Source organism: Amphichorda felina (assembly GCF_050947745.1).
Source record: "Amphichorda felina strain 45539 chromosome Unknown scaffold_2, whole genome shotgun sequence".
In the NCBI taxonomy this organism is placed as follows: domain Eukaryota; kingdom Fungi; phylum Ascomycota; class Sordariomycetes; order Hypocreales; family Bionectriaceae; genus Amphichorda; species Amphichorda felina.
The window spans coordinates 3,041,159-3,067,131 of NW_028145048.1; the positions used below are offsets into that span (position 1 = coordinate 3,041,159).

The 25,973-nt window shown below is 52.0% G+C and overlaps 9 protein-coding genes across 9 annotated transcripts; 4 read left to right on the plus strand and 5 right to left on the minus strand.

Moving 5' to 3' along the window:
- Positions 1-1,163: 1,163 nt before the first annotated feature.
- ACO1O0_002496 (uncharacterized protein) lies at positions 1,164-3,153 on the plus strand (the record flags this gene model as incomplete). Its single annotated transcript, XM_083191965.1, has 3 exons — positions 1,164-2,696; positions 2,773-2,937; positions 3,007-3,153. 3 exons carry the CDS (start codon positions 1,164-1,166, stop codon positions 3,151-3,153), a joined length of 1,845 nt encoding a protein of 614 aa, XP_083053179.1.
- A 228-nt stretch (positions 3,154-3,381) lies between these two features.
- On the minus strand, positions 3,382-4,338 carry ACO1O0_002497 (Alpha/Beta hydrolase protein; the record flags this gene model as incomplete). Its single annotated transcript, XM_083191966.1, has 1 exon — positions 3,382-4,338. The coding sequence occupies one exon, from the start codon at positions 4,336-4,338 to the stop codon at positions 3,382-3,384; it is 957 nt and encodes a 318-aa protein (XP_083053180.1).
- A 608-nt stretch (positions 4,339-4,946) lies between these two features.
- On the minus strand, positions 4,947-5,481 carry MPC1 (pyruvate transporter mpc1; the record flags this gene model as incomplete). The annotated part of the gene is made up of 3 exons (XM_083191967.1): positions 4,947-5,151; positions 5,230-5,311; positions 5,409-5,481. The coding sequence occupies 3 exons, from the start codon at positions 5,479-5,481 to the stop codon at positions 4,947-4,949; spliced, it is 360 nt and encodes a 119-aa protein (XP_083053181.1).
- A 411-nt stretch (positions 5,482-5,892) lies between these two features.
- ACO1O0_002499 (CFEM domain-containing protein) lies at positions 5,893-7,352 on the minus strand (the record flags this gene model as incomplete). The annotated part of the gene is made up of 3 exons (XM_083191968.1): positions 5,893-7,052; positions 7,107-7,263; positions 7,320-7,352. 3 exons carry the CDS (start codon positions 7,350-7,352, stop codon positions 5,893-5,895), a joined length of 1,350 nt encoding a protein of 449 aa, XP_083053182.1.
- Positions 7,353-10,405: 3,053 nt separating this feature from the next.
- Positions 10,406-11,953, plus strand: ACO1O0_002500 (FAD-binding oxidoreductase; the record flags this gene model as incomplete). Its single annotated transcript, XM_083191969.1, has 2 exons — positions 10,406-10,584; positions 10,705-11,953. The coding sequence occupies 2 exons, from the start codon at positions 10,406-10,408 to the stop codon at positions 11,951-11,953; spliced, it is 1,428 nt and encodes a 475-aa protein (XP_083053183.1).
- Positions 11,954-12,649: 696 nt separating this feature from the next.
- On the minus strand, positions 12,650-13,281 carry ACO1O0_002501 (uncharacterized protein; the record flags this gene model as incomplete). The annotated part of the gene is made up of 2 exons (XM_083191970.1): positions 12,650-12,834; positions 12,894-13,281. 2 exons carry the CDS (start codon positions 13,279-13,281, stop codon positions 12,650-12,652), a joined length of 573 nt encoding a protein of 190 aa, XP_083053184.1.
- A 6,500-nt stretch (positions 13,282-19,781) lies between these two features.
- ACO1O0_002502 (CobW/HypB/UreG, nucleotide-binding domain-containing protein) lies at positions 19,782-21,725 on the plus strand (the record flags this gene model as incomplete). The annotated part of the gene is made up of 6 exons (XM_083191971.1): positions 19,782-19,886; positions 19,916-20,025; positions 20,079-20,369; positions 20,423-20,633; positions 20,686-20,874; positions 20,931-21,725. The coding sequence occupies 6 exons, from the start codon at positions 19,782-19,784 to the stop codon at positions 21,723-21,725; spliced, it is 1,701 nt and encodes a 566-aa protein (XP_083053185.1).
- A 146-nt stretch (positions 21,726-21,871) lies between these two features.
- ACO1O0_002503 (uncharacterized protein) lies at positions 21,872-22,816 on the minus strand (the record flags this gene model as incomplete). Its single annotated transcript, XM_083191972.1, has 2 exons — positions 21,872-22,281; positions 22,339-22,816. 2 exons carry the CDS (start codon positions 22,814-22,816, stop codon positions 21,872-21,874), a joined length of 888 nt encoding a protein of 295 aa, XP_083053186.1.
- Positions 22,817-24,652: 1,836 nt separating this feature from the next.
- ACO1O0_002504 (uncharacterized protein) lies at positions 24,653-25,778 on the plus strand (the record flags this gene model as incomplete). The annotated part of the gene is made up of 2 exons (XM_083191973.1): positions 24,653-24,664; positions 24,702-25,778. 2 exons carry the CDS (start codon positions 24,653-24,655, stop codon positions 25,776-25,778), a joined length of 1,089 nt encoding a protein of 362 aa, XP_083053187.1.
- Between the last annotated feature and the right edge of the window lie 195 nt (positions 25,779-25,973).

Below are 25,973 nucleotides of genomic sequence, written 5' to 3' on the forward strand. Positions count from 1 at the left end.
GTGATTATTTGTTTACTGAAGTTGCGGCTTAATGTTAGTGATAATTATCGAAAACCTCGAAGTGCATAATTGTGTACAGTCCATATTAATTGTTTATCTTCCTTGCAGCTCTGTCCTCGAGTGATGGCTTCGATGGAGACGTGTTGGAATTAGCCAATGGTGTTTGACGAGGCCTCGTTGACAGCATCGATGGTAAATCTCGTCTTAAGTCGATACGCTCTGGTAACTGATTCTCTTCGCTTGTAACTGGCCCATACCAATTTGAGTATCTTAATAACCTTACCTAAATTTTCCGCTCTAGTTTTAGCGATTTCGTAAGGAATCCACAAGGTGAAAGTATTTCAGAGCTAGAAATGCGGCAGATCTTTCCTTCTTTTACTCGACGGGTCTAGTACTCGATTTTCTTTTCTCTGGGTATTCTAATATTCCCTGGTTGATAGCTAGTGAAGCAGCAGGATGGCTGTCCTCTCCATGTTCATTTCCATTCTGGTGGATTATACAGTATGGGAGAGTAGAGGGCTCAGGTAGGACCGATGTAGCGACCGGATGACTCGTTGGCGCCTCATAGTTCTCAAATGCTTAGGTCAGAGGGTTTCGATTGTAGCAGTTGTGAAACCATCTCTAACAGGGCGCAGCGGTACGCGGGTGTCTGCGTCTGGTGGTTGGGGGCTAGCTTCGATATTTCTTTTTCACAATCATTCAGGAAGGACGTACCTAAGTTGATCATAGCGAGACTAGAAGTGGCGGATAGCTCAAACAATGTCTAATGAAAGCAGAGTGGATGGACAAATATGATGTATAGAAACATGCTTGGAGGGAATCAAGGTGTTACAGCGCGGGGTGACAGCAAACAGTGGGAGACAAGAGTAGCCATGGTTCAATCTACCCATGGACAAGTGTCTTGAAGAATGGAGAATATCCTCCTCCAAAATCCCACTGGGAGTTACCTATGAATCATGGCCCATGTGCTTCTTATCGTGTGGGTCCAGCCCTCACCTTGACCTCCTTTTTTCTTCCATCCACACAGCCGCATCCTTCGCTGCAGAGAGCCCGTCCAGAATACCATCATTTCCGTCCGACATGGGCGATAATCTTTTTTATTATTTCAGTTTAATAATTCTCTGTCGGCGTCTGATTGCAATTTCAAATTGTTGACGACCACTATGGCTTCTGACGCCGCCGACATATCCTCCGCCTCCCAAGCAGAGCCTGCTTCGCCTCCAAAGGTCAAAGAAGGCTCTGCCGAGTGGAACAGCCTCCTCAAGCCGTACTTTCTCAAGTTTGGCGACGGTTCCAAGCTCTGGGTTGATCTGTACAAGGCGACCGACTTGAGCAAAACCTTTCTTACCAAGGCCTCGACAGACATTCCCGCCGGCACCTGGATCTTCCTCGACTACCCACTGCTGTTTGTCGACCCAGATCTCGAGCCTGTCCTAGAAGCCACCAATATCGTCAAGTTGCAGGTGGAATGCCTGGACAACTATGAGAAGAGCCTCTTCTACTCCCTGCCGAACTTCTTCCAGGGAAAGTACAGCAAGCCCTTCTCCATCTGTCGCTCCTGGAGTCTCCCGCTGGTGACGAGCCAGAGACATATCGCGACTCCCACCAACCCAGAGCACCAGCCAACCGTCTGCCTTGCCGATAATCCCAGCCGGCCCTTTCAGGGAGTGTTTCCCCATCTCGCCAAGTTTGTCCGACACTCGTGCGCCCCTAACGCCGTCGCCAGAGTAACCGACGACGAGAAACATGGCATCTGCCTCGCCGTCCGCACGTGCCGACCTGTCATGAAGGGTGAGATCATGACCATAGACTGGCTCGGCTCAAACAGCGTCTACACCGACCGACAAGACCTGCACATGAACAAGTTTGGATACCCCTGCACCTGCCCGAAATGCCTCGCGTCCTCCCAAACAGATGCGGTCCGCGCCACCAGCGACGAACAACGCCAGAGGCTGGCACGGCTCGTGAACCAGATTAGAGGCGGGGCACCTCTCACGCTACTTCGCACTCTTCGTCGTCTCCAGCAGGTGCTTGATATCTGCATGACGGAGAATATCTACGACGAGACGCTCGCGGATATCTACTTTGCGGCATACAAGGCCATGCTGAACAACAACGACAAAGTCCGTGCCCTCGAGTTTTTCTTCCGGTACCAGGAGCACATGTTTATCCTGTTGGGGCAAGACAGCCTCCTTTTGAAAAAGGAGGAAATCGCCGCACTAGGAAATCCCCTAGGCGCTGAAGCATATGCGGGCCACATAAAGATCACAGTGTCGATGACCAACGATGGACAGTTTGAGGCTTGGCTATTCAGAACACACGAGCAGATATCCAGACTCGATCTCTTGAAATCGTACGCGGATCTGCAAGATGACACCATTTTCCGCGGCTTCTGGCTGCTTCCCTCCTCAACGATGCTCACCGACGACTGGGTGGATGGCGAAGGCCAGCCAGTCCGGCACTGGGCTCTGTTTGCCGAGACTGTCGCTGTGTCTGATCCTATCGGGCTCAACGTGCTGGCTAAAGACAAGGTGGGAGCGCAGTTCACCATTTGTCTGAAGAAGCTCCGGGAGCAAGGGACCTTGTCGTCCATTTATGTTTCTAGGGGCTCCCTAGCAATTATGCTGTACGTGACTAGGCAGGAACTAGAGAGCGGTCAAGTTGGGGTTCAACCTCAGTCTCAAGATCATACTTTTGTACGTGGCACTCTCCCCCCCCCCGATCATCGCTTCGTTCTTAGCCACCATACTAACAGTTGCCTTCCCGAATTAGTTCATCCCGAAGACGTCACTCACTCATGTCATGGAACTAAACGACAAGATCCGGAAATACTCAACTCCCGATGAGAACGGCGGCCGTATCTGCTTCGGCTGCGACAAAGTCAGCGATAAGCACCTTAAATGCTCCAAATGTTCATTTTTCTGGTTCTGCGACAAGGTAAGAATCCAGCTCTAAGCATTTAAACAATTATGAAGAAAAACATAGCTGATCAATGCGTTATTACAGGACTGCCTGAAGCGAGCGTGGCTAGACAAGGGCCATAAGGACGACTGCGGTATGCTGAAGAGGCCCGAGATCGCCCGCCTTTTCTTGGTCCATTGGGACCATTTTATCCGCCCACTCAACCTAATGGAGGATGTTTTTGGCGACTGAGCGAGCAAAGACAAGCGCCACCGAATGGTAAACTAGGTGTTGGCTGTACGAGTATATAACATTGAGGAGTTGAGATCACTGGGAATGATTCTCGAAGGGCACTAGCAATGACACATTTCATACTCGGTTATCTTAGAGGAGTCTCTATATGCTTGAGCAAGTCTGCTTGTTTTAAAACCCCACAAAGTTACTTCCTGTTTGGCAGCCACCGCTAAGATCACATGTCTCCTACTTAATCTCAATACTCCCCAGCTGCTCAAGCCCGCGCATCGCCTCCACAGCCTTGCCCCAGGCGTCACCGCCATCACCGTACAACTGGCTCCAGAGATACGCCCACGTCATCTTCTGCACCGTCCCGAGTCGCTCGGGAGTCTCATTCTCGGAATCGGCCGTATTCCAGGTGCCCACGCCGCCCAGGCCGTGCTTGGCCCCCTTTATCGCGAGGAGAGCCTTAGGCGACGGGGACAACTTATACGGGTCGGTAAACCAGTCGGCGCCGCGCGTAGTTAGCGGCAAATTGTCCTCGTCTCCGTAGACGACGAGCGCGGGCGTGGTCATGGTGTCGAATTGGGGGCCGTAGTAGGGAAGCATGGACTTGAATCCCTCGGCCACATCCTCACCAACGCCAGAGCCGGCGAGGATGACGCCGACCTTGATGCGGGGGTCCGCTTGCTTAGTGATCTTGCCATCACGGGGGTCCTTGTTGTTGGCGCCGAGGAGCAGGCCTGCCGTGAAGGCGCCCATGGAGTGGCCTGCAATGGCAATCTTATCCTTATTCAGACGGCCTTCGAGGGTGGGAACGGACTTCTCAATCTCGTCAATTTGGTCCAAGATCTGAACCATGTCCTTGGCACGGCTCTCCCAGGATGCATCCTTTTTTTCAAGGCCGAGGAAGTGCGAGTCGAGGTGCGTCGGCTGGATGACAACGAAGCCTCGACTAGCCCAAAAGTCGGAAAGCGGCGTGTACGCAAAGTGGGAGGAGATCCAGTGAGAGAATCCCAAGCCGTGAGAGAGGAGGATAATAGGCAGGTTACTGCCAGACTGGGGGGCTGAGACTCGGATCTGTAGGTCAACAGGCCGATCTGGGGAGGGGAGCACAACGGGGCTGAAGGACAGAACCGGAGTGGGATCGGGAACGGGGATCTCGCCAGCAGCGCCGATTTTGCAGTGATAGTAAGGAGCCATGGTGATAGTTCCAAGTTGTTGGTGTTTCTGGAAGGTTGAATATATTGGACTGAAGTATAAGAGCTGTGATGTTATTTCCTACTCATCAACTTGCCACATGCAGGCCGCCTCTTTATAGAACCTCAGCATACCGAAAGTCTAAATATTGCAAATATAGGACTTTACTATTCATAATCCAAGATAGACCGGACTTTAGAGGAATTAACAATTACTAGGAATGCTACCGGACTTTAGAGGACTTCGGAAATGCTAGAAATTCCGGCTAAGTAATTCGGCGGTGATAGTTACCCCAACGCTTACAAACATGACTAATTCACATCCCTGCATATACCTAAACGACGTTATCTCCGGACTACAAGCACTTGAACTGTTTCACGACAATCATTTTCATAATGGTTTTTTTTTTTCATTGGTATGACGGATTACAGTGACAGGCGATAGGGTTATTAATCAATACTGGCTATCGGATATATTGGCGGTTTAATACACAAACGATCAAGCACCTGATGATGGATGATAGGAGGCCGATTCGCTGGACGGAAGAAATCTATTGACTCTAAACGCTCCCAAAAACCTCTAAATACACGCGCGCACAGCCTGTCGCAGATCTATGCGCTCTCCGCCGTTTTCTTCTCCTCTTGCTTGCCGCCGAAGTAGTTATACTGCAGGTACCGGAAGCCCTGTGTCGACTGCGCGCCAAAGTTGACAAGGTGGCAGGTGAAGAGGAGATAGTTCCGGGGCGTGACGGCCAGGGAGTAGCGCATGAAGGTGATGGCGTAGACGACCAGCGCGCCCGTCATGGGCCCGGAGATGCTAGTTTAGGTGGTCAGCAATTAGACAGTGATTGGGCGTCGAAAACTTGGGGATATCCCCAAAAAGGGGAAGACGTACAGCTCAGGGTCTTTGCGCATATCCATGACGGCCGCAATGGGAATGCCAAAGTTGGAGGCGGGGCCCCAGAAGTCTAGCCACACTGTTAGCGAATCTCCAAGCCAGCGAGGTGAATCATGTTGCCCAATGGCATCGACGCCTCCGATGAGCGCAAAAGCATTGATCCAAGGTGAACGTACGGGTGGAGCATAGGTAGTCGGACACCGGATTCGACCGGATCTTGGCGTTAAGAGCCTTCACGAGGGCGGCCATGACGGGCAAAGGGTGTCGGAGAGGCTGCTAAAGAGGGGAAGGCGGCGGTATTTTGAGTGATTCAGAATCCAGAGTTGAGAACTTGAGGTGAAGCGAAGTCGTGGATGAGGCGGAAATTAGCCGGGCGAAATCGGAGTTTCCACTTTTCACCACCCCTGGTGTTGCTCGCACTCACAGCAGCACTCTCATCTCAACTCATTTCAATCTCATTCAACTTCACTCACCACATTGTCGCCTTTCATCACTCATGTCAACGACTAACCCGACAATGTTTTCTCATCGGTTCACTGGGAACACCTTGCATCTTAGTTCCAACGTGATATCGACATGCTGCCATGTGTGCTTGTGTCTATTGCTTTATTAATGATTCGACTCCCCGAACTCCATACTAACCCATCAGAAGAATATCAATCATAGCCGCATCCCTAACGAGCTGGGCACCCGTGGTTTTTCAATCGACGAGTTCGAACTATGAAACACACCCGGATCCGCTATGCGCACCAGCCGCGCCTCATCGCTCGCCGTGTCGCTCAGCGTCTCATACTCGACCGCACACGTCCTCTCCATCCTGATGCCCACCTCTGGCGGCCGCCGCGGCATCCCGTCCTCGAAGGGCTCCGCCATGGACCTGCTGACGGTGCCAAAGTGCCTCGTGCTGCTCTTACGGAACGGGCCAAAGTCGGAGCCCCTGCTGGCACGCTTCGATGACCGCCGGCTGCCGCTGAAGGCTATGACCCACAGCGACCGCATCGAGGGGAGGCACGCGCAGATGATGCCAACGTTGACCTCGACGGTCGACCAGACGGCCAGGTCCCTCTTGAACCACGTGGCGTTGGGGGAGTCGACGTCGTTGACAATGAGCGAGTGCAGGCGCATGGCGCTCATGATGGTGACGAAGAGCCCGACGCAGAACATGACGGTCACCTCGGCCTTCTTCTTGCGGTCGAGGCTGAGCCCACGCACCTGCGACAGCGGGATGCCGATGATCCACAGGTCGAGCGCGATACTCATGGCGCCGTTGGCCCACGCCACGGCGCTGACGTTGACGCACGTCCCTGCCTCCTCGCCCGTCCAGCGTTCCCAGTAGTGAGACACGGGGCGGCACTGGAAGATTCCCGTGAAGACAAAGGTGAAGCCGAAGACGCACGTAAAGGCAATGGTGGCCCACAGGTACCGACGGACCTTGTGGTTGGGGAAGACGCGCAGGTAGAAGAACAGAAAGGCCAGCTTGATGACGGTGATGTTGAGGAAGTACAGGATGGTGAAGACGTATAGAAAGAAGCTGAAGTTGGTGATTTGGTCAAACGTCAGAGTCCATATGTCGCGGCCCAGGCCGTTGGCCACGCCGCCCTCGACGCCGATAGCAGCCAAGGGAGCCTGGATGCAGGCGGCGAAGAGCACCATGTAGTCGTCGATGCCCAGGATGAGGTTCTCAGAGAGGATCTTGGCAGCGAAGCGCTGGATGACAGCCAGGCTAGATATGACGGAGAAGGTGATGGCCAGGGTGGTGTAGGTCTGCGAGGCATCGCGGATGGGGGCCTCGCAGGCAGTGGCCGTGATGTTGCGGGCGACTGATGTGATCAGTTTCACAGGCACAGACCGGGGATACGGCGTTGGTGACTTACCTATGGAGTCCTTGCTGGAGCAAGAAGAGAGCGCACATCTTGTGACCTCCTCTTGGGAGGTTCCTGTTAACGCGGTCGAGCACAGGCATTCGATGTTTTCGAAGTCGCACGTTGGCATGGGCGTGGACTTTTCTTGCACTTCGAGGAAACATTCCATCTATACAACACAGTCAGCGGAGTCCCATCCTCATCTCGGGTCTCCGCGCCACGTACCGCACACTGAGGGATGTCCGCAAGGACGTTCATGCTCTTGCTCTTGGTGCTCGGCCCCAAAGCTACTGCAGCCGGCGCCAGCGCCACGAGCGCCAGTAGCACCGATGCCGACCATCCCGTCCTCCGCATCGTATTTCCCTGTCTCGGTCGGCTGTTTTGTGTCTCGGTAATGTGTTCGACCCGTCGCACCAGACCAGACCCGCTGATGTTGTGTCACTTCTGTGTGGAGGCTGCTTATTATTAGGTCAACGGGCCAGCCCACTGAACGTTGAGAGAAAATAGGAATAATTGACCGAGACAGGAGAGAAGGGTCCAGAGAGATGAGTGGAAGCTGCCAGATATTTACAAGGTGCTGGTAGTGACGCAAATGGGGGGGGGGATGCAGGGCAACGGCAAACAACGTTACGGGTTACGAAGCCAGCCGGTAGGGCACGGCATATGGGCTCGCCAGTATATGTGGTTGGGACCCTTGTTGGGGGCCATTTGGATGCTTGCCATTGCTTCCCATTGCTTGTCGTTGCTTGTGTTCGCATCGGTGCATGTTTTACAGGGCCGGCCGGGAACCCGGTCCAGGTTGTGTGAGAGTGTGACTGAATGCCTGCCGTTTCCAGGCGAAGGATTCTTCTGGATCCGGAGGGATCACCGGGGAGCCCGGAGCCGACCTGGTTGCTGGTCCTGGTCCTCCTGGCCGTCCTCCGCCCCCAGGCCTATAATACAGTCGCAAGATATGATAAATTCTGTAATGACTCGTTTTGATGCATGACTTGGTTTCATGATGGGCCATGGGTAGAGTCAAAGCCCATTTCACCAATATTGCTTGCCGATACCCTCCAGCACTTCTTCAAACCGGCGATCGTTCTGTTGCTGTGCCCCTGGCGTGCAATCCGCTAGCCACTGACACCATTTGCAGTCAGAGATCAAGTAACATGGCGTCATGCACTCCCCCAAAGGATTCGCAACCCTCCTCAGTCGCCGCTCTGGACCTTGCGAGCTTGTTGGAACCCGGAGACGAATTGTCGAATCCTCACGTGCGACGTTGACGCCTTTTATTCTCGCCACCAGCCAACACACCAGGATCAAATCCCATGTTATCGCTGCGATCTTGTCGGTATTTGGCGATTCTAGCCGATGGGGGCATTAATGGCTGCCTAACTCACAGACGGCCGGGTGACGTCCAGTGACGCGATACAAGAAGGCATGTCCCAAGAGAAGAGGGCGCATTGCGACCGCCGGCCGGTGGATTGCCCCGGGTCGTCTCGCTTCGCCATCAGACTGACTAACTGTCTCCCACGCTCAACATCCCACGGCGTCACCGGCGTACCGCTGGGGGATTCTCAATCTCATTCTCAGCTCTCACGATGCCTGTGGGCTGTGGCACTGTGGATCTCCCATCCCCACATCCCCGCCACGACTCCAGTGCTCCACGATGGCACGAGTCCCACGAGTCTACGGCATGGTTAACGGCATCCCCGAGTCCCTGGCAGCTCTGTAGGGCAGGTGTTATTATAGATATGCAGCGTTGAGGACATGAAAGCTACACGTCGCCGTAGAATTTGGTATGTGAATCCAGTGAAGTACCGATGGCTGTTCTATTTAAAGTGGAAAAAAGACAAAGGAAAAATGGGTTTTTTGTTCGGGAGATCTCTCGTACTACCATCCTCATGTAAGGTAACGTAGACTTGACCTCAGCAATTGTAGTAAAGACAGTTTTCTCCACCTTCAGTGACGCTGCTGCAATATCCGCATCTACTAAGCACATAAGATAAAATCGCTGACTATACGGACTACCACGTTGACCAACAACTGATAACAGTCCAGGGTAGCAAATGGGTGGTGCTTCCAACAGTGCCGAGTTGAGGTACCGAGCGGCCAAGCAACGAGGAGTTCCAGGTTTCTTATGAAATAGCAGACTGGGTCACTGGGCATACGATTTACTCGTAGGATAAGAGGGTAGTATTTTAGATCTATGGTAATGAGGCCAGCGGTCGTATCCTTGGTGGATTTTCCCGTGCCACGAAAGGGCTAACCGCAAAAAAACATTGACCGTTAATACGAGTATTACCGCCATGGAAATACATATTAGGTGCTTTACTACCACAAAGATCATCTAAATGTCTATAGCCCTCCCCCGGCCACCGCTCTCTCATCTATCCCGCGTCCCGTCTCCTGCTGCAAGTTTGAAGTGACAGACCAAATTCAATCACCGGCATGTGGATCCCGGGCCATCCCCGACGATTGCTAGAGACTCTTTGGGGGCCATTATTGCCCTGTTGGCCCTGTCTCTGCGTTTCAAGACGGCGAATCCCTGTCATACTACGACCAACAGCGACGTGTTCACACATACGGAGCAGATTCCGCGACACTTGACTCGACCAGACGGTTGAACACACACCGCCGGCCGCCATGGCGCCAACAACCCAACGTGTTCGTCCCGTTGCGCATGCTGCAATAGCCCTGACATATTGTTTTGGACCTAGAGGGCTGTGTACATCTGAGACAGCGAGACCAGTATAAGGGTAGCAAAATAGTCTCCCTTGATCGAAACACTAACACCGAGTGCCTTCATCGCTGTCTCCAGTTGTACAACTGACACCTCGGCCCCTTCTCCTCTCACTTATACCAATGAGTGGTAATAACTGCCGAGACACCGGTAGACCGACCCACGACTGCTGATCGCCGCCCTGAAACACAGACAAAGGCCCACAATGAGACTCGCTCAAACATCCATCTCCCTCTTGGCCGTCACGCTCTGCGCTGCATCGCGTCTTGGGAGCCTCCAAGACTGCCGTTGTCTCCCCGGAGACGACTGCTGGCCTTCGGACTCTACATGGAGCGCCCTCAACGAGACGGTCCAGGGACGCCTCGTCCAAACTGTCCCTATCGGCTCGCCCTGCCACGACCCCAACTACGACGCCAGCGCATGCGCGGCTCTCCAAGCGCAATGGACTGATCCCCGGCTGCAGTGCGTCCTTCATCTCTCCCTTTTCCTGCTTCTCCTCACCCTCGGCACATTCGGTGCATAGTCGGGACATGGATAGGCTGATATATGCGGTACCACATATAGCCTGCCCTCGTCATCCTCCATTATGCAGATGTTCTTTGCCAATCAGAGCTGCGACGCCTTCACGCCACGCGAGCAGCCCTGCGAACTAGGTAACTACGTCGCCTACGCTGTCGACGTCGCTACCCCAGGCCATGTGGCAGCGGCCCTCGCCTTTGCCAGTAAGAATAATGTCCGAGTCGTGGTGCGGAACACGGGCCACGAGTATGTAACCCTCCCTAACTAATTGCCCCCTTGTTTCCCTGCATACATATACATACATATACATGCTTGTGTTATGTCCGCAGGAGTGTTTCTGTAACGCCAATGGTAACAAGACGACAGCTTCTTTGGTCGATCAACCGGCGCGGGTGCCCTGTCGATCTGGACTCGGCACCTGCAGTCGACAGAGATCATTGCCGGCTATGAGTCGCCCTCGTACTCAGGTCCCGCGCTGCGCGTTGGCGCCGGTGTGACGGGCGCCGGAGCCATGGAGGTGACAAATGGGAACGGCCTGGCTGTCGTGGTCGGCGAGTGTCCTAGTGTTGGCTTCGCGGGTGGCTTCACGCAGGGCGGCGGGCACTCGACGCTCAGCACGACCTTTGGCCTGGCTGCGGATCAGGTCCTCGAGTACGACGCCGTCACCGCCGCTGGGAGCGTGGTCAAGGCTTCGCCGGAGGAGAATGCCGATTTGTACTGGGCGCTGAGCGGTGGAGGGGGTGGTAACTACGCTGTCGTGACGAGCATGACGGTTAGGGCGCATCCCGTAGGAGACATTGGCGGGGGAACTATCAAGATGCTCGCCAACAGTACCACCCCAGAGAAGTACGCCGAGGTAGTCAGGAGGTTCCACGCGCTGGCGCCGGATATGGTTGACCAGGGCGCCACCGTCACATACATCCTCAACGGGCAGTACCTGAGCTTCGGGCCATTCACTGTCGCCAACTCGACCGGGGAATATGTCCGCGAGGTTGTCGCCGCACCGTTCCTGGCCGCCCTGGAGGAGCTCGGTATTCCTGCTGCGGCCTCATTCTCGACACTCCCCTTCCGAGACCACTACGACACGTATCTCGGCCCGCTGCCTTGGGGGCACCTCTCGAGCAGCGAGTGGCAGTACGGTGGCCGGCTCCTCCCACGGGAGGCCTTTGTCGACAACGATACGAGCGTCTCAGACGTGCTGGTCACCCTCATAGCAGAGGGGACGGTCCTCGCAGGCACCGTCGGCAATTTTGCACCTCCCCACAACGTTGACAACGCGGTCATACCCACGTGGCGCGACACCCTCATACAACTTCAGATCCTGACACCTTGGTCGCCGGATCCCGATTCCTGGGATTCCATGCTGGCTCTGCAGGAGAAGATGACGGAGGAGCTTCTCCCACGGATCAAGGCTGTCACACCGGAGAGCGCCGCTTACATGAACGAGGCCGACTTCCGGGAGCCGGAGTGGAAGGCCGAGTTTTTCGGGGCTAACTACGAGAAGCTCCTGGGGATCAAGGAGAAGTGGGATCCGAATTCGCTGTTCTATGTTCTTAAGGGTGTTGGAAGCGATGCTTGGGACGTGGACAGCCACGGCAGGATGTGTCGATCGTGACTTGCGACTGGTATTTGACCATAAAAAATAGAAGCAGGTTCTGTTTTTAGTTCACGCAGAAACGTACGTGTGGTGATGAGGTGGAATAGACGAGGCACCATAGTCTCACACCGTGCCTTGTGTATTCTGAACGTGTAGTGTCTGCGGCTCCGATTGCTTTTGTACCATGGCGGGTCAAATGAGCTACCAATAAATGAGCGGACAGTAAAGTGGTGATTAAATATTGCTACTTCCAGAACAACCCCAAGAGAGGAGTTGCCATGGTTGTATTGCTGGTAACCTCCCCTGAGCAACTCAGTTTGCATCCCTATCGAGCAATGTTCAAACATCCGAGTCCTAAGCGCGTCTAATCTGCTTTCTTTCAGTTAGGTTGCGCATTTAATGAATCAATTGATTGGCATATCAAACCTCTGGTACGACAAGCGACTCTCAGGCAAGCGTCCCTCACGACGAAGTACGCTTATCCACCAGGGGTTTAATGTGCCAGCCAATACATAAAGTATACCCCTCGACAAGTGAGCCCATCATTGTAATGACAGAGGCTCGTGCCTAAGAATAATGGAGGAACTCAGCCACATGGTGCAAACGACGCACGGCCATCACGCTCTGATGGGGCCTGCGGAGATTTATACTTCGTGCGGAGCTTGATGTACAACAAGCTTCACAGCAAAGGGTAACTTCTATGAAACTGGATCCTCATATGGCCCTGGATTTCCCCTTGTTATCAGCGGTGAGCGCAAATAGCTCACGTATGTTCCATTTGTGCTTGTCGATGGCATATTCTCTGGACGACGTAGCTTGTCGATCATGAGAGAGGGGCTCGGAATCCGTCCTAGTTCGAGTTGGCGGGTTCGGTCCGTGGATGACATCCGTGGGGCGTCCTATGACAGGCGTTTAGTATGAACCTGGGAAAATCAGAGTTGGTGGCAGCGAGACTCACGAATATTGCCAACTCCTCCGATTCCGTAGCCGCGGAGCTGCTTGGTCCGCAGAACCGTCTCCCTATCCTCCTCGTGATCGAAATTCGCCGTGTCGTCTAGGGATCGCCTTCGGCGGGACCCTGACACACCCCTGTCATATCCCGACGTTGACTTTGACCTCGTGGTTGTCGATACAGTCCTGACGTCGACCAGCTGGCCCTGGACCCATACGCGATGTGTGCGCTTCTTGGTGGGGATAAGCTGGCTGGTATCGTGATCAAGAGTATCAAGGGGGATGTCAGCGTCGTCTCTTGAGCGGTACGCTGGCTTGGGGAAGGGTAGAACGGCGGCCAGCTCGTCAAAAATGGGTGGGAGGGGCGGCGGCGGCGCGTAGGGACGTGATCGCATCTTGGCGGAAGGTCGAGGGACTCGGATATCCTTATCGTTGGATGTCTTTGATTGCGTGAACTTGGTGTTTATGCGCTGGAGAGTCACGTTGTCGACAGAATGACGGCCGAGGGGGGGCAAACATCGAAACTGTGGCCATCGTTGATGAGGAGGAAAAGAGCTGGCATTTCGGCAGATGGGAGGGCAGCGGCAGCCTCATTAGAGACGGAATCAAAGGGCGTGCTCGATCAATGGCAGATATTGCCTACAGAGCAAAAGTGACTGTGCTGCAGGGGAAGTTGGGGAGCTGTCGTATCCGGTTAGTGTGGGGATGCCTCGGCAGGGGTTAAACACAATATCGGTGCCAGACAAAAAAGAGTGTCCACCGAATCCGTGAGTCGCCAATATGTTCACATTGAATTACTCCAGCAATGTCTTTTTGATTTTGAATGCTCGGGCTAAGAGAGGCTCAATACTTGAGAAAATAAAATAAAAATGCAAAAAGACTACTTACAGTCAGCCGGAACCAATGAGACACGTAGATGCCACCAAATGACATTCATATATTGCGTTTGAGGTGTGATAAGGGACCGGTGGCAGTCTTATTTTCGTTCCCCACCACGGAGGGCCAAGCCATCAACCATCGACGTGGGATGTCCCTGATGGTATCAAAGATAAGTGACAGGCAACAATTACTGGCAACAAGTAGCTATGTTTGATACTAGTCGTGGTATTATTATGTACGCGCACATCGTATCTTCGGGACCTATTTCGCTCGTTCAGGAGAGGTACCTCAACCATGGCCTCGGTTCAATTCAGATTCGAGAGAGGCAGAGACAGATTACCATGTCCGACGGCGTGTCGTGTAAGCAGTACCGACCGCTCCTACTAATCTAACCATTGGGTCTAACATGTTGGCGCTCATCTCTGTCAGACTCAGGTCTGCAAACAATAGTGGATAATATTATCAACTCGGGTCATCTTAATGCTAGTTGAGAAATGTTTCCGACGATGGCAGAGATTATACATTCATACAAATAATCCCCCATAGAGACGCCTCCTACCAAAGTGCCATCTGTCGCAGACGCGTTTTTACACACAGAAGTACCTAGGTACTAGTAATAGTAGATCTGCTGTGAGGCTAGTGCTACAGGCACCCTCACGTAGACCTACCCTTCTTCGCAGCCCACTTTAGCTAGGTAAGCAATATGGTGGCTTCCTTTTTCCTCCTTTAAGAGACCCGATTCTCGCACTGGTCTCAAAAAAGCTTTAGTGACTCCCCTTGATATCATTATGTGGTTGCTCTCTCGGCTATCTGCAGAGACACCTCACCTTCTTATTAGACGGTCACCTTTGTAGCTACCTTCCTTTCTCCTGCCTTGAAATACCTGGTTCCATCGCTTCATTTTCCAATAGCAGATATGAAGGTTGATTTGTGCAGTAAGGTGCGTCTCTGATGTCAGATATCCTCCAAGTCACCAATACCAGATCTTGGCAGCTTTCTTATCTGGGTAGGGAAAAGGGCCTAGGAATGGGCTCTGGACGTTCTTGACCCCAGTTGGCTCCAACCTCAACTCCCAACCCTTCGATCTCCCGAGGCATTTCCACTCCATTCCTCCTCCACACTCCAGTTGAAAGCAGACCTACACCGCAACTTCATGTTCCTTCTCTTTCGCAAAATCCTGGAGCAGCAACCTGCCTGTTTGCTCCTGCTCCTTCCCACTGCTGCCTATGCACAGACTGTCCTGCGCGAGCGAACCTTCCCTAGTATCTTAACCCCCCAAATTCTGCAACACTGTACCAAGTACGGATACCCTGGCTCTTTCCGAGCCCAGAATTCCCCGCTATCCGTCATCCGCATCAGGGCCTGGGCGCTCATGTGTCTGATCTATGGGGTCGCCTCGTGAAAACCCAAGTCTGTTGGACATCTCGCAAAGCCTCAGCAAGGTAACACAAAAACCACAGGTACACATTGTTGCATGTAAACTTACACCAAACTGGGGCGTTCTCTTCCACATACGTGTGGTCTTCTTCCCAGTCTTTCTTACCCCCCGAGGCCCCCTACCGTCGCCGGCTCCTTCTCCGTCAACCTGTCGACCAGCAAGGTCCGCATCAGATTGTGACCAATCCAACATCATATTCGCTCTGTAACTTCCAGAGATTGTGCTAGAGATCGTCGGTGCCTTCCCTTCCCGGCTTGTACCTAACTGAACTCCTCTTTTGCTATTTGTGATGCTTGAGTTGGGAAGTGTCGCTGGGATTTTCTGCCCGTCCGATCTTAATCGTGCTGTGTGAGGTGCTTGCCATTTAGTGTATTAGTCTGCATTTGGGAAAGAGACGTCTTGAACTCACTGGGGTATATAAATCTCCAACATCGCGTCTTCAATCTGTTTTCTTTTCTCTTTCTTTTTCTCCTTATCCTCTTATTTTCCTCGCTGAAAAGTCGTTCTGTCCTCTGATGTTCAAGATGTCGAGGCGGATGTCAATAATGGTTTGGGGTTCGGGCAGTGATGAACGAAGACAGGAGAGGCACCGTCAGATATTGTAGGGCGGAGGGAGATTAATCTTATACCTGTGCTATGAAGTACTACTCGGGTTGTCGCAACAGTTTTTTTTTTTTTTTAATATCATGTACGTGTCTGTGGCTTGACATTGGGTTGTGCTAAGTGCCCACATTCGTTGCTTTGCTGTCAAAGGGCAACATCAGAGGAATCTGACAAAAGGAGGCCAGAGGCTGTTTCAACCATGTATCGATGATTGGCGGCATCATCATCATCCTTTTATTAGCAGCTCACGTCGCCTAGCGGCTGCTCCTTCTCGTCAACAAGGGATATCTCGAGCCGCAAAGGCCTCTGTTGGAATTTTATGGCTTGGAATACTCGTTCTTCTTTGCTCGTGGATACTAATGTCAAATTCAGTGAATGAAGCATTTTTAGAGAGTACTTAGGTCTCAAATACGGGACTCTTTATCCAGTAAAACTTACCGTCCTAGTAGGTGGCGACTGGCCAGTCCTTATGGTAGACGTTACAAGGGTGAAACGGCGGGAGAGAGTCATGCACAATATCGTCAATTGCGGCAGGTCCTTGAAGCGGTGACCAATTCCCATCAAAACTCAATTTCAAGAACGCTTCCATAGACTACAAGGTCGGCTTGAACTCAGGTGTGTAGGCTCTGACAGCCGCAGAAGCAATCCTGAAGCATCTGGCAAACTGCGCTCGGCTCAAGTCGTCAGGAGAGGAGACCTGACGACGAGTGTTATAATTATCTGGTCGTAGCTTCTCAGACTTTGAATGACTTCGATCCCCTGCTCCGCGGGTGGCAGAATCGATTCCAATGCCTCAGTCTTGGCACTTTCGTCTTCTGCCTCTGTTTTCGCACGCTTCCTTGATGGCGGATTTGAAGGCATGATGGGGAAAACGGCGACTAGCAAAGAGAAGCACTTCCTTTCAATTTGAAAGGGTGAAAGTGTAAGTAGAGAATGAAATGTACCAGAGATCGGTAATCCCAGATCAAGGAAGAATGTTGGTGGGTTTTTCAAGATGGTGCTTTAGTGGAAGAAGCCTGAGGAATAGGCACGAGAGACTGCCAGTTTGGAGAACTGATGGTTGGGTGCACCTTCCTTTAGTACCTCCAGTCACTACCTAGCCTGAGCTGTTTGCTTTCTCGCGCACGCATTCTTCAATTTCTCTGATATAAACGATATAGCCCACTGAATAAAAGCATAATTTCTAGATGATCTGGCCCGTCTCCAAGGCAATCCTCCTCCAAGTCTTCGGGTAGCCTCTTGCAATTCTCCAGTCCTCAGTCGCTTTCTTGACAGCGCCAACGTAGCCCTCACGCCAACTCCCCTCAACATCATCCTCGCCGCCTACGTTTGAGCCTAAACCCCATAGAAGGAGACTCTCAGCTCTGGCTCCCTCTGGTGCGTGAAGGATGCCAACTGCCACGTCGACGAGATCCTGGCGATCATCCACGGCGTAGAAGATGGACGCTGAGCAACGGGAACAAAAATACCGCTGCACGTCATCGGAGCTCGCATGCATAGCTAGAGTCCCGAAGCGAGAATCTCTCTCATCTTCCAAGATGGCGCGCTTCAGCTCCCCGGTGGTCCTAGGAAACTTCCTAGAAACATCGGAGACCTCAGGGCCCGAGGCAAAGTTTAGATGCTGCAACAGCCCAAATGTCCAGTGAATAATGTCCACACCAAACATGGGGCGACAAAAGCTACAAGCATCGAAAGTCGCAATTTGTTTGTACGTGGTTGGATCGACAAAAAATGGCAATTCTTCCGCTCCCATTGTCGCGAAATCGGCGTCGCCGCGACGAAGCTCAAGATCAACGCCCTTGCAATGGCATTGTATCCGAAACACATCTGGTCCGGTCTTCTCATGAACCTTCATGAGGGAATTAGTTTCTGGCCAGTCCCAGGTAATCTGTTCAGATACACCCTGGCGACCCTTCCAACGCCTTGACTCGGTGCCGTTGCCATTAAGCCAGCGTAGCCATGGTGAAGCACCGCCATCCACAGTGTCCTCCACATACGCATGGTCGGTAATGGACATAAAATTCGGCTCCGAGATGTTGCTTAATGCACCAGTAAAGACTCCCAGGGATTCAGGTAGGCTGTCGCGACGCGTCCTCCAGAACAGAGGTCCAGAGCATGTCCCGCAGAATAGGATGTCGAGTGCCGTGCTAAATGTATAGCACGACAATGACGACGTACGCACTTCCTCCGTAGATCCGGGCCATGGAACCGTGGTGCTGTACAAGGCACCGGTGACATGACGACACGACGTACAATGGCAACACGTTCCATGAAGTGGAAGCGATGCTCGTGGCACTGACGTGGAAAATGCGTAGGTTCCGCATAGACATTTGGCCGTTAATTCGACATTTTGCACATCCGTTGACGCCATGGTGTTTGTTTGTATAACTTATGAACCCCCAGGGGCTTTTTTTGAACGAAGAGTAGCGAGTTGCTGGTTGAAGAGGTCATCGATTTGGTAGTATCGTGAATGTTGAAAGCGGGGTTGACCACGACGTTTGAGCGTTCGTAACCATTTGCATATCAAAGCTAAAAGCCCCATAGCGGAGGTTTCTCGCAGGGATGGTTAGCTTTCAGGGTAGGTAAACCGATACGATAATACGAGGTAGGTTAGGTGCATTCTAACCTTGAACAGATAAACAGGTGACCAGGGGGTTCATGGACAAAAGGGGACGAGTTCCTTACAGATATACCTACTAGCACTTACAATTGCACGGGGAGGCTAAGACATAAGTAGTTTCGCTCAAAAGAACTTAAGATATAATTCTTACGAACATTATGGATTTTATACTTATTTCTATGTGTTTGACACTCATTTTGTTGACAAAGAAAAAGATCTAGTGAGAGAAGTTGGCTACCATAGACTTACACAAATGAATATTATGATGTATGATTGACATATAGCGATGTGAAAGTCAATTATAACTGTGCATTCAATAAATCGACTGTATTCGGGCATCGTGGGTTTCCAAGGCGACCGTCGTATTGCCCGCTACAGGGTAGTCCTATCGCGGTATGCAGTCTAACTGGAGGCCTTCCAACCCTTTAATCTTTCCGTAGCTTCTTATAGTCCTCATTTTCATGTCTGTAATTCTTTTTTGTTTATCCATAATTTGCGAACGCAAAAAGGATAGTACCACCCTGAGCAAAAATGTCATTCCCTGCGTCGGATCCCGGCCAGGGCTGTCTTTGACTAGTGCCCGAACACCATTATCATCGAAGGTAGCGTTTGACCCTAATAATGTGACTACGAGTAGATTTCATATAATGGATGAAATAATGTGGCTGTCATGGTTTTGTGTGCCCCAGGGGACAAAGGGAAATAGAAAACATCGCCCTAATTCCACAACATGAATAGTTCACAGCGGATACGCATCACTGCATTGGTTAATAGTTTACTAGATTTCCCCCCAAATCTGGGCATTGAAGTGGACTTTTGAGGTCAAAAGGGACGACTCATCCAACCGACCTTGAAGAGTACGAATTCACGATATGCAAAACCGGATCCAGCCTCAAATTCAACTACGATACACCCCGTCAGGCCATACCTAGATAGATTTCCACAGCTGTCACTAAAATCTTGAAATGCAGCCAATCATTTCCAGTGCAATGGGGCTGTGTGTCAGAAAACGTGAATGGACCCTAAAACGCGAACCTTGATGGCCTCACCGGCCAGTGCGCCACCTACTTTAGTAGGTACCCTGAGAATCTCCTCCTTTATCCACGATAGCCTCATCGACAGGCGCTACTCAACATAGAAAAAAGGGCCTTCCCCCACAAAACCACGGTTGGCTGAAGCCGACCAAGATAGAAGTGCCCAATGGACTGAGGGCCTATGTATAAATAAGTCACAAATCCCCCGGCCAGATCATGCTCATGCTCATCCCCCCCTACTACTATGCATATCTTCATTCTTACACACACATCATTATTATCTCTCCACAAGCAATCAAGACACCACCCCCAGCCTTAACAATGGCTAAGCCAAACATGGTGTTCAATCACAGCCTGGAGGAGGGCAACAAGATGGGTACCCGCGCCAGGGAACCGTTGCCCGTCACCCTGCTTTCGGGGTTCCTTGTACGTTATGCATTCCTGTTCACTATTAGCTTAGCGGCGCTAAGAAATTCCAGGGCGCGGGAAAGACAACGCTCCTACAGCACGTTCTCGAGATGGAGCATGGGCTGCGTATTGCTGTCGTGGTCAACGACATTGGAGCGTGAGTTGGCATCTAGTCACTCTTGGATGAAGCTGAGCTGAAATACATCATAGTGTCAATGTTGACGCCAACCTCATCAAGGGCCACAACGTTGCCAAGACGGAAGAAAAGGTCATTGCCATGCAAAATGGCTGCATCTGCTGCACCCTCCGTGGAGACCTTCTGGAGGAGCTGGTCAACCTCTCCAAGATGAACAAGTTTGACTACATCATCATCGAGAGCAGCGGAATTAGCGAGCCGGAGCAGGTTGCAGAGACCTTTGACATACGTCTTGGCGACCAGATGAGTCTGCAGGCCTCTGAGGGTGGCATGGACGAGGCAACCATCGAGGCATTGAAGGAAATGTGAGCCATTGTTCGGACTTGATCAAGATTGATATATCCCTAACAAAATGCAGTCAAGCTTCGGGTGGCCTTGAGAAATTTGCTAAACTCGATACGGCAGTGACCGTCATTGACGCGTTCACCATGTTCCACGACTTCGACACGGCCGACCTCCTGTCTTCTCGGAGAGAAGATGTCACTGAGGAGGACGAGCGTACAGTCTCGGACCTAATGGTAGACCAGATCGAGTTTGCAGACGTCATCGTGCTCAACAAGATTGACATGGTACGTGGTGTTTGTTTCTTGTCATATGGGATGGGCTAATACCAGGTGATAGGTTGATGAAAAGAAGAAGGTCGACCTCCTCCAAGTCATCGTCAGCCTTAACCCGAAGGCTAAGATAATCGAGACGGTTAAAGGAAAGGTCAACCCGAGAGAGATTGTCAATACCAATCTCTTCAATCTTGAGGTGGCAAGGACGAGCCCCGGTTGGCTTCAGGATCTACACGCCATGACTGCTCGAGAGGTTGGTTCATAATGATTAACTTGTCAAGCCCAAGAAGAAACTCTGACCCCCTATAGGTCAATGGTCGCAAGGTCATCACTCCCAAGCCAGAGACCGAGGAGTACAGCGTCCGGAACTTCGTCTACGTTCGCTGGCGTCCGTTCCATCCCCAACGGCTGTGGGAGCTTTTGTACGACAAGTTCATTCTCCAATTGGAGCATGATGCAGAAGATGAACAGGATGTCAACGGTGATGGCGATGATCAAAGCGAGTCAGCACCTTCGTCTCATGCCGAGTCGACCGAGGAAGAGGACGACGATTCCGAATGCTGTGCACCGGACCCAGACACAATCCTCGCTAACAAGCGCTCTCACCCAGTCTTCAAAGACCTCCTTCGATCCAAGGGAGGGTTTTGGTTTGCGTCGCGGCCAGACTACCGCGGGGAGTGGTCCCAAGCCGGAGCCATGCTCAGAATGACGGGTGAGATGCCCTTCTTCTGTACTCTGGACCCGGGAGACTACTTGGGTGAGGACAGTGAGGTCAATGAGCTGTTAAAGCATGACATTGACATGGGCGGTGACTGGGGGGATCGTCGTCAGGAGATCGTCTTTATCGGGCTCCAGCTTCAACGCGAGAAAATTTCCGACATGCTTGACGAATGCCTCCTCAACAACAAAGAATGGGAGGACTGGCAGAGCATTATGCGGGATAATTCCCTCGACGAGGAGCAGAAGATTGATGCTCTGAACGACAGGTTTGAGGACGGGTGGCCTGACTGGCCAGCTTTTGGCCACGACCACAATCACGACCATGATCATGACGACGGTAATGGGGATAATGCGGACGACGACGAGCTAGAGGAGGCCTCGTAGCAGTAAATTTTGTTCATCCTAGCAGATATAAAAATGATACCCATGTAGCAGCATTTTCAACTCCAAAAATGACTACCCTGAACTCCACGCAATAATGCCCCCATGTCCATTCCATCCTATTGAGCCGGCTGAATACGTACTATAAGTTAGGCATCGTTCCCAAACCCCATCAACGCCACCTTGGCCTGGTCGGCGTCAACAAACCCCCAGCGCCCGTCGCATCCCTCTTTGTGATCCTCGCCCTTGGCCCATGACCAGATCATTTTTCTAGCTTGCCAGACGGCAACGTGTTTGTTATACTTATGGACCTTGGCCACAATCTTCCTCTGCAGTACAGTCTTCAGCTCCTTGCCCAGTTCATGAGAAGGTATCCAGTTGATGTCGCTAGAAGAGAGCGGGCATATTGGACTAGGGTCGGCGTCGAGGCTGTCGCGCTTGAAAAGCTCGATTTTGAGGAGAGGAGGTGATGCCGTGTACGTAGCCACAGCCGCGATATTGACCTTGCAGTCTTCCGAATCGCCACATGCTTTGACGTCCTTGTGTTTGTCTTTGTGAGCTGTATATCATCATCTCAGCCATCCAACGCGTCTAGAATATTTTGATTAGGTCTTACCGCAGACTTTCCCCGCGGGTATTTCCGCATCCACGTTGACGTCGAGAACCGGCTTGACGAGATCCTCGGACGCGCCACCGCCCGCGCTCCACCCGTTGAATATGGCCTCGAGGAACCCCTCGATGCTCTTGCGGGTGGTCGATAGCGAGGCGTCGGGCTGCGTGGCGCGCCCGCAGGCGTGGAGCAGGTCGAAGCAGCGCAGCAGCTCGGCCTTCTCGAGGTCGTCTGGGTTGGATATGGCCCTCGTGAGGGGAGTGTCGGGTGCGGCGTCGGAGTTGCAGGCGACGAGGGCGTCGAAGAACTCGTCGCGGGCGCGCTTGCAGACGGAGGTCATGGCTGTGGCGGGGGAGGGTGCTGCCTCGGAGCGCTGGCGCTTGAGGGGGGCCCGCGTGGTGGTGCTACTGTTGGTGGTGGGGGTGATACTGGGGAGAGGCGCGGAGGATGAGGTGGTGTAGATGCCGTTGGAGCGGGTGTGCATGGTTGGCGTTGTCGCCGGGGTGGTAGAGGGCAGCGGCTGAGAAGAACGAGAGGTTGGATGGAGAGAAGTAACCATAGGAAGGGAGGTTGAGGGGGATGGTGAGGCCATGGCTGAGGGGTGAGAATGAGAGTGCTTTGGAGGGCGGAGATGGAAGTGGGAGAGAGTTGCTGGGAAAGCGGTGAGGGGGGGCCTCATTACGAAGAGGAAGTAGACTTTATCATTCCACCTAGGGATCAATAGAGCTGAGTATAGTCTTGAGAAAATGTAGGAAACCATTCTTGGGGGTCGTTAAGTGGTGCGGATAGGATGGGCGGATCCATGTAAACCATGACAGTCCATGTAAACCATGACAGTCCATGTAAACCATGACAGTCCATGTAAACCATGACAGTCCATGTAAACCATGACAGTCCATGTAAACCATGACAGTCCATGTAAACCATGACAGTCCATGTAAACCATGACAGTCCATGTAAACCATGACAGTCCATGTAAACCATGACAGTCCATGTAAACCATGACAGTCCATGTAAACCATGACAGTCCATGTAAACCATGACAGTCCATGTAAACCATGACAGTCCATGTAAACCATGACAGCTGCCCGGCAGCTGTCAGGTGAGCTGTTCAACAGTAACGGTGTTGCGGGAAGTCCTGGGTAACATCTCAACACCAGAAGATTCATCGTCGTGAGATTACCATTACAATATGAGCGTCGAAACTTTATGTTAGCAACATGTGGTACGTGTGCTAGACAACCATCATTACGTCGCTAGGAGAAGGACTCGAACGGGCAAGCGGTTGCCACACACGCAACCTTCTTCATATCTAGGATTCCACATATTTAAATAGCGGGATATTACATACAAACGCAATTTAATAATTCACAGCGGGCACATCAGGTAGAATTCTCAGAGACTCACGGTGCGCTGCAGATTGTAGAGTTTAGATGTCATGTTGATGCCCTTCATCTCGGTTGGTGCTGGAGTAGGGGTACCGATCGGCGAATGAGCATGGAAGTGGTGTCCCGATTCGGCTATGCTATAAAACCTTAGCATTAAATACGATTGTGACTTGATCATTTGCGCAAACGCGTGTTCATCGTTTTCTAGTGCATGAGTGATATCGGCATTGTGCTAGCTACTAGTGGTGACTAATTAGACGAACTAAATACACAGCCATCAGTTAGAGACTAAGGGACAGAAGAGTAAGAGTATCTGTTTTGGAAGAGGTGTGTTGGTTCTGTATTACTTAGGTACCGAAGAGATCAACTCGCAACCGAGCAAGGGCAAGGTTCGTGGGTGTATCGAATATCGTGAACCATCTTCAATTGGGCACATAATAGCTTCTGAAACCCCTGTCTACCAAGTCAGCGACTCATTCCTGGCAGAACTCGGACTGTGGCAGCTTGCCTACTACTACCTAGGCACTTGGCACGAGGTAGGTAAATTAAGTACGGATCCACATGTCAGACTTCAATGGCCCCGTACTCCGTAGACCAAGCATTCACCCCTTGCCTGGCTTTGCCGCACATGGAGGCATGGCAATCCCAGAAAAGGTGGATCTTATTAATAGTAATAGACGAGGCCACTTTTGTTATCTATTGGCTCCCAGTGGATGGCAACCAAGTCCTGGACGAAACGGGGGGTGTCATCCGTCTATTTCGCCCCCAACGATCTACATCGGTCCGTGGCCGACAAAACGGAGGACATAAAGGAGGCACTGCTACGTGCGTAATCCACGAAAGTCCCGTTACTCTGGCCTCAATCCCCATCAATAATCCGTTTTACCATCGTCACTCATTGCGCACTGGTGGTATTCAATCGCACAGCAACCATGCGCGCCCTCGTTTGTTTGCTCCTTGCTCTCAGCCAAAGTACTTCAGCCGCTCGAAGGCCAACCAACATCCGCTGATCAACATGTTCTAGATGTGCTCGCTGCTGTCGACTGCGGGGGAAACGTGACAATCCGTACCCCGGCCCAAGTCGAAGAAGTCAGCGCCAGCTGCGAAATCATCCAGGGTTCCCTAAACATTACGAATTCCCTCTACGAAAGCGCCACGGTCTCAGGTGTCCGGGTCATCAAGGGTGGCATATTCCACACCAATCATATATACGACACAGACTCAGGCTACCCCAAAGTCTACAGCCTCAAGTTCCCGGACCTGTTGGCAGTTGAGGGAGACCTACAGTTTTCCGACTCTATCACGTCCGAAATCGAGTTCCCAAAGCTCCGCGTGGTGAATGGCACTGTGTGGTTCTCAGAATTGACGAAGCGTGTTGACTTGAGAAGCCTCGAGTACGTCGGGGCTTTCGACGTGAGTGGATATGAAATCACGTTGGAAGAAGTAAACCTGGATAGCCTCAAGGGGTTTGCCGAGGGCGCACCAGACGGAGGTTACGTCAGGTCACGTGCGGTCTCGGCTCCCGTGGCCCAGAAGGCCTTTTTCAGCCGCCCATTACAGCCCGCGTCGGACGATCTCTGGCCATCCATCGACTACAGAGCCGACAGTTACGGTGGTAGCTTGGGAATAAGCTGGCCCAGAATTAACAGGCTTCAAATATCACAGGGTTACAATAGCGATAGATACAGCACGTATGTTACCCTTGGAGGCGAAGACAGCACATCCATGGAGATTCGCAACTTAACTCTGGTCTCCAATGTCGGGCCCCTTTCGAGACACTCGCAGTTGCAAGATCTTACTGTCGGATATTTTGAGCTCTTCTGTTCTCAAGACCACAGCCTAGAGATTCTCTTTGATAACCTCGCCGAATTTGTCAACCTGTGTTGGGACTGGGTACCCACGAATATCACCTGGCCAAAGAAGGCTGAGAACTGGAACGGCCTATCGGTGACGAGCAAGACACAACTTAACCTCACTGCAAACAGTACATGGTACTGGCCACAGGAGATGCGGGTGTTGAATCTGACGAAGGGAGACGTCCATGACGATTTCTTGTAAGCCGGCCAACATGTTGATTTGTACCTCTCCTAACTAATACTGATGCTGGACACAGTGATGAGTTTTTTGAGAAACAAGTGAGGGTGACCGAAACCTTTTATGTTGAAGACTATAATGGTACTCTTGACTGCGAGCGGTTCAAAGATTATGAGCATATTCCGGCGGACTATTACTGTGATCCGAGTTTTCACGAGT